At 49.2% G+C, this 7,351-nt stretch overlaps 1 protein-coding gene across 1 annotated transcript; it reads left to right on the plus strand.

The window, feature by feature from the left end:
* Nucleotides 1-282: 282 nt before the first annotated feature.
* LOC136454222 (bidirectional sugar transporter SWEET4-like) lies at nt 283-2,019 on the plus strand. Its single transcript, XM_066454726.1, has 4 exons — nt 283-313; nt 1,038-1,429; nt 1,531-1,656; nt 1,927-2,019. Exons 1-4 carry the CDS (start codon nt 283-285, stop codon nt 2,017-2,019), a joined length of 642 nt encoding a protein of 213 aa, XP_066310823.1.
* The last annotated feature ends 5,332 nt before the right edge of the window (nt 2,020-7,351 follow it).

Genomic DNA, 7,351 nt, shown 5'->3' on the forward strand with positions numbered 1-7,351 from the left:
GGGCTGCCGATCTTCCCCTTCTCCAAGCCTGTGCGTGCCGCATGTCCCATACCAGCACTGTGCCCCTGTCTGGCCGATTGTAGTGGCATGCTTTTTATCCTACCGCTGTCCCATGCTACAGAGAGGGGAGGCGAAATACAGAGAGAGGTGGCGGAAACCCTACCTTTCTCCTCTAGTCTAGGCTATAAAGGCTACAAGTTCCATCCATCCCACTCCTCTCCTGCTCACTGCCCTCCCATCACCAAGACACAACACATCACATCACATCCCCGCCTGAGCACCATGGACTGCCGCTCGGTGATCGCCTTCCTCGGTGAGTAGCCTCTTCTTCTTACATCTCGGCCGGGGCCCGGGACGGGGAGGCGGTCAGGAGGAGCGCGTGGAGCCGGAGCGGGAGCGGCGCGCGGAAGTGGGCGCGAGACTACCGCGCGAGGGCGGCGGGGAGGTGCGGAGGAGGAGGTGGAGGACCCGGTTGGCGCGCCTCCGCTCCGCGCGAGGGCGACGAGGCGCGGGAGCGGGGGCGGCGAGGAGGTGCGGAGGAGGAGTAGGACGACGTGGTGCGTGGCGGACGCGGTTGGCGCGCCGCCGCTCGTGAGAGCCAGCATGCGGGCGAAGTGGCCCGCCGCGAGGTGCGCCAGCAGCGTGGCGAGTGCCATCGGGCATGGGGGTGGGTACTGATTCGGCCAAGGCGGAGCGCGTCGGCGAGGCGGGCGGCGGCAGGGCGGTTGGGCGTGGTGGACGAAGCGGGGCAAGGAGGGACTTGTGGCGCTGTCGAGGACGAGGCCGGTGGGAGCCGTCCTCGGCGTCGGGGTTGTCGTTGACGGGGAGCAGGACGAGGTGGCTGGAGGCCAGGCGAGGCGGAGCGGGTCGGCGACGGCGGCGACAGAGGTCGGGTCGAGGAGGTAGGGGATGGAGGGCGGGAGCAGGAGGAGGTCGTCGCTGTGGAGGCCGGCGGAGAGGTGGGCGAAGTAGGAGGCTTGGAGAAGCGGGATGAGCGAGTACTCACTTTGATCTGTTCTGTTCTTGTTTTGTTTTAGGATTTCTGGCTTCGCTCGTCCTTTACCTGTCGTCAGCCTTCATCTTCAGGGACATCTACCGCGAAGGTTCTGTTCAGGGCTACTCGTTCCTCCCCTACCCCATGGCCCTTCTGAACTGTATGATTTGGACGTTCTATGGTACTGTCCACCCGGACAGCACTTTCGTCATCATAATCAACTGTCTTGGGATGGTTATCGAGGGCATTTACGTGGGGATCTACATCTGGTTCTCTGATGGGGTGGTCCGCCAGAATGCTCGCTCCGTGCTCCTCGTCCTGTTGGTGCCCGTCGTCTTGGTGTCGGGGCTGGGGTTCGGCTGGACGCACAAGGTGTTCGGCTATGCCGGAGTCGCCAGTGGGATCATCATGTACGGCTCCCCGCTTTCCATCACGGTAAGCCGCGCCGCTCTCCCCCTCTCCCTCTTCCTTTCGTACTAATTAACCTATCCCTCTTCCTCTTCCTTTCGTACTAACCTAATATCTTGTTATTGCAGAAAAGAGTGGTGGAGACAGGGAGCGTTGAGAACCTGTCCCTAAGCATGGCTTCTGCTTGCTTGGTGAACTCCAGCCTGTGGACTGCCTACGCGTTCATGTCGAAGCCCTACGACCTGTACATCGCAGTAAGTCCCTCCCTCGCCCTGTTGCCCATCTTAGGCACCTATCCATCTACCGGCCGGTCACTCGCGCGCACAGCGCCATGACTCTGGGAGAGTGGGAGTGCAAGGACCTGCTGCTGCCTTTCTTCTGCATGCTGCTAGCTACACTGCCTTATTAGATCGCGCAGTAGTCACGCAGACACAGGCAGTTTTTACTTTTTACTGGTGCTGTTCTCAGCTGTATTCTGAATTGGCGTGCTGCACTCTGAACTCTGAATTGGCGTGTACATGCAGATCCCCAACGTCCTGGGCTGGGTGCTCGCGGTGGCGCAGCTGAGCCTGTATGCCTACTACTACTACAACCGCGAGCACGCTGTGGTGGCATGATGGAGGCGTGGTCGTCGGCGGCGGCAGAGCCTGGACTCGTTTATCTATTTTGCATTGTTCGATCTTCTAGAAACCCACATATTAGACAATCCAGAGCCTCTAGTAACCGTTTGTATGTGTCTTAATTCTCTACATGCACACATCTGTGCTTTGAATTGCTCTTTTCATGTCCTTTGCTTTGCTGCTGTGTGGTCATATTCCCAATTCTGCTTAGTTCTTGACACTTTATGGGTATGGGTATTTCGTATCGTATTTCAATTAATGGTGCATTTGCAGGCTGTGGATGTAATATTATTACTGCCGAACTATTGCCAAATAATTAAGCTATGGTTTTGATGACAAAGTAATGATGTGATATGCTTTTAGTTACACCTGATGATGGTACATGTGAGGGTACTAGAGTCTTATCTTACATACCTTTTGAATTATCTATCTTTGCTGACTTTCTAACTTAGTGTTTTGCATACTTCTACATTAAGAACAAATGAACAATAGTTCCTTCTGTTCAACTCGGTTTACATTAATTTGTTGGTTTTCACATATTTGTGATTTACTTGTAATTGGCCTACAGAAATCCTTTTTGTAAAATGCTTAGTAGTAATTATGGAAAGCAACCGATTCTAAGCAGTAAGAGTCGATGATATATCTCGACAATCTTTTATCCATTCTCCTTTGCCTCTGTTTATTCTTTTTGTACTGCTGTTTTTCTTACTCCATGTTTGGTATTGCAACTGTTTTTGCCTGCTTCAACTTGTATCTTGCTATGGACTTTGATTGCACCCTAGCTGAGACCATGGCTACCTTATTGCTTCAATCGCTCCAAAGGATTCCTGATGTTGCTGAATCCCGATCTCGACATCTTATACTGCTATTTGAATCAGTGTGCAATTTTTCTTAAAAAAAAACTTTTCATGGCAACAGCCAAAATGTTGACTTCGTCGAACAGAAAACATCTTCTAATCAATGCATTTGAATATGAATACTGAAGTACTGAGCACACCTTTTTTCAGCAGGGGACGAAGTCTTCATGAAATAAGAAATCGTATCTTTTATTGAACCCCTGCATTTGCCAACAACATTGATTAGTGTCAAGAATTCATCACGCTTATAGCTAGTTGCTGGCTTGCTGCCTTAGGTTGCCCAATTTTGCTCATCTCGTAGGCAACCATCGCACTGCATGCGAAGTGCAAGCTCCTCATGCGTGCTTCGTTGGACGGAGAACTTTAATTTGATGCAGAATCAGGAAGCCTAAACAATCTATGTGTGCTCATCACCAGTGAACGGCTAATCCCAATTATTGGACGGACGATGAGTGTTGTGCGGTTGCCGTTAGTGATTTATAGCTCTACGTCCAAATTAAAACCCATGCATGCTAATAATTTTTGGCACTGATCAGAGCAAATGCCCATTAATTAATTAGGTCTCGTTACGTCGGATCAGAATGGGTTCCTCAGCCCTCTGCCCATCAGAGCATCAAGATGTCGCGCTTCTCTTTACGCAGATGACCTGGTCGTCTTTTTAACCCCGGTGCATGAGGATGTTGCTGTCATGATGGAGATCCTGCGGATTTTTTGTGAAGCTTCAGGCCTATTCACGAATATGGACAAATGTGTTGCCACACCGATTCAGTGCTCACCTGACCAAACGGAATTTTTCCGGTCGCTATTGGGATGTCGAGTGGCTGACTTCCCTTGCCGTTACTTAGGCATACCGCTTTCGGTCCACAAGCTAAAGTGGTCAGATGAGCAGGCTCTAATTGACTCTGTGGCGAGCAGGATTTCGGCTTGGAAGGGGAGCCTGCTCAACTTAGCTGGAAGAGCAACCCTCACGGCAGTCACTCTTTCAGCCATCCCAACACACATATCCATCGCTGTCTGCTTATCGCCTTGGGGCTGTGGGACAAATCGACAAGCGACGTCGTGCCTTTCTTTGGTCTGGCAGCGACATCGCCGGCGGGCAATGCAGGGTGGCATGGCCGGTCGTATGTCGCCCCAAGGAATTAGGTGGGCTTGGGCTGCTCGATTTATGACGCTTCGGCGTGGCTCTACATCTGAGATAGGAGTGGCATCGCAGACTACAGTCCAATCGGCCATGGGTGGCGTTGCCATCGGTTGGGAACAAGGTGGTGCTGTCTGCCTTCCATGCTGCGACGGATGTCGTGCTCGGGGATGGCAGATCCTCAGTTTTCTGGCTCGTTCGCTGGATGCCGGATGGATGCTCCGTGCGCGACGTTGCTCCAAGCCTGCTGCGCAATGTGGGACGCAGGCACCTTGGACGTTCTATTGCCGATGCGATCAACGGGAACGCCTGGGTCCGGGGCATCGCAGGGCCTTACACTGTGCCAGTCCTTCTTGACTATCTGAGTCTGAGTATCGTCCGGAACGTGCAGCTTACGGCTAATTAACTCTCCAGACGTCCTGCGATGGAGTTGGTCGGCGAGCATGTCCTATTCTTCGTCTTCGGCCTACCTTGCACTATTCGTCGGTGCTTCCAGGCCGCTCGGGGCAAAGGAGCTCTGGAAGGTATCCGCTCCGGCAAAAGTCAAACACTTCTTTTGGCTAGCGCTACACAGGAAGTGTTGGACTGCAGCTCGTCTGCACCGTCATGGATTGCAGCAGTCGCCAATCTGTGTCCTATGCTCAACTGGTGTAGAAGAGATCGACCACATCTTGCTCTCCTGTGCCTTCAGTCAGCAGGTTTGGCACACGGTGTTGGGGGTGCTCGGACTTGTTCAGCGGTGTTTACTGCAGCTGATTCCTTCTGGTCATGGTGGCTACGCTTGCGCAAATTAGTAAGCAAAGGATTTGCTGTTATGAACGACGTATAGGAATATGAAGTAAAGAATCAAACCACAGAGGAGACACACGATTTAACGTGGAAAACCCCTCCGATGTGAAGGGGAAAAACCACGGGCACCAGCCAGCAACAATCTCACTATCTCAAGAGTTTTGGGTTACACGCCTATGGCGGCTTACAAGAGAATCAAGTCTCCACGAAACCCTAGCAAGGGTATATATACCGTACCGTACCGCGGGGGGCTCCGCCCCCCGCACCCCCCGAACACAGGGGCGAGACCCGATGGGCCAGCTTCAGACTCCGCTACGCTCCGGCCCAAGCCTCCGGCGACGGGCCTCCGCTTCGCTCCGTCAGAAGCCTGGCCTATATCCTGGAGTGAATTTGGAACAACTCCAACAAACTCCACCTTGAGACAAATTCATCTTGTATCATAAATCAACCCTTCATCCTGAACATAACAAAGATAGAAAACCACTGGTGCCAATAATAGTCTCTTGGACTATCCAATTAAACCAACTAAGCTTGAGCACAGCTCAAACTTAGCAACAGGAACAGGCTTTGTCATCATATCAGCAGGATTATCATGAGTACTAATTTTGCATACCTTCAGCTTACCTTCTTCAATCACATCACGCACAAAATGATACTTGATATCTATGTGCTTAGTTCTCTCATGGAACATCTGATCTTTAGTGAGGTAAATTGCACTTTGACTGTCACAGTGTAAACTTATGCAAGATTCAACTCCACAAAGCTCAGCGTACAAACCTTTCAGCCAAATTAATTCTTTGCACGCTTCACAAATAGCCATATATTCTGCTTCAGTAGTAGACAAAGCAACAACTGACTGTAAAGTAGCCCTCCAACTCACAGCACAACTGCCAACAGTAAACACATAACCTGTAAGTGATCTTCGCCTGTCCAGATCAGCAGCATAATCAGAATCCACATAGCCAATAAGACCCTTATCAGTTCTTCCAAACTTTAAACAGGAATCTGCTGTGCCTCTGAGGTACCTGAAAATCCACTGAACTGCCCTCCAATGTTCTTTGCCAGGATTAGACATATATCTACTAACAAGACTCATAGCATATGATAAATCTGGACGAGAGCAAACCATGGCATACATCAAAGACCCAACAGCACTAGAATAAGGAACCCTTGACATGTATTCAATCTCTTCATCTGTACTAGGACACTGAGCAGCTGACAACTTAAAGTGAGGTGCAATAGGGGTACTAACAACCTTAGCATTTTGCATGTTGAAACGCTGAAGAACTTTCTTGATATAATTTTGTTGACTAAGAAATAGCAAACCAGATTTTCTGTCTCTACTAATTTCCATACCAAGAATTTTCTTAGCACTACCAAGATCTTTCATATCAAAACCACTACTCAATAGCTTCTTTAACTTAGTGATTTCAATCTTGCTCTTGGCAGCAATCAGCATATCATCAACATATAACAGCAAATATATAGGTGATCCATTAACATGCTTGATATAAACACAGCTATCATACTTAGATCTTTTAAAATTGTGTGCTAACATAAATGAATCAAACCTCTTGTTCCACTGACGAGGGGACTGTTTCAAACCATACAAGGATCTCTTCAACTTGCACACATATTTTTCCTTGCCAGGCACTATGAACCCTTCTGGTTGGTCCATGTATATGTCCTCCTCAAGCTCTCCATGCAAAAACGCAGTCTTCACATCTAACTGCTCAAGCTCAAGATCATGTGAAGCAACAATACTAAGGAAAGTACGAATTGAACTGTGTTTTACCACTGGAGAGAACACATCATTGTAGTCAACACCCGGAATTTGACTGTAGCCTTTAGCAACTAACCTTGCCTTATACTTTGGAGGCTCGCTTGGAGATAAACCCTCCTTTCTCTTGAAGATCCATTTGCAGCTGATGGTCTTCTTATTCTTAGGCAAAGGTACAATCTCCCATGTACTGTTCTTCTCAAGAGACTGCATCTCCTCATGCATAGCAGAAATCCAATTCTCAGTATCACCACAACGAATAGCTTCTTTATAGGTTGCTGGCTCATGAACATTCTCCACCTGTTCAGCACAACTCAAAGCATAGTAAGACAAATTACACTCTTCAATAAGACGCTTAGGAGGTGCAATTGTCCTTTTTGACTTGCGTTGAGCAATAGGTAAATCCTCCTCTAACTGCAAAATAGGAGGAGTTTGCTGAACATCATCATGAGCATCATCCTCAGCAACATCATTATCATGGTCACCATGCTCATCAACAGGCTCCACCTGCACACCTGTATCATCATCAACATGCTCCACCTGCATGCGCATACGCTGCAGCTCTTTTTCTGGAACATGATCTGAGGGCAAACTGTCAGTAAACATCACAGATTCATTGAAAACAACACTCCTGCTCATAAAAGTCTTTCCTATTTCAGGATTCCACAATTTATAGCCTTTGACTCCCGAACTATAACCAAGGAAAAGACACTTAACAGCTCTAGGCTCTAATTTTCCATTATCAACATGAGCATAAGCAGTGCA

The sequence above is a fragment of the Miscanthus floridulus genome, chromosome 5, assembly GCF_019320115.1.
Source record: "Miscanthus floridulus cultivar M001 chromosome 5, ASM1932011v1, whole genome shotgun sequence".
NCBI classification, from domain to species: Eukaryota; Viridiplantae; Streptophyta; class Magnoliopsida; order Poales; family Poaceae; genus Miscanthus; species Miscanthus floridulus.

Bases quoted from the DNA above. Each gene is read 5' to 3' on its own strand.
- LOC136454222 (XM_066454726.1), top strand. From the start codon at position 283: ATGGACTGCCGCTCGGTGATCGCCTTCCTCG. The intron at 314-1,037 runs GTGAGTAGCCTC...GTTTTGTTTTAG, and splicing joins CTCGGTGATCGCCTTCCTCG to GATTTCTGGCTTCGCTCGTC. The intron at 1,430-1,530 runs GTAAGCCGCGCC...TTGTTATTGCAG, and splicing joins GCTCCCCGCTTTCCATCACG to AAAAGAGTGGTGGAGACAGG.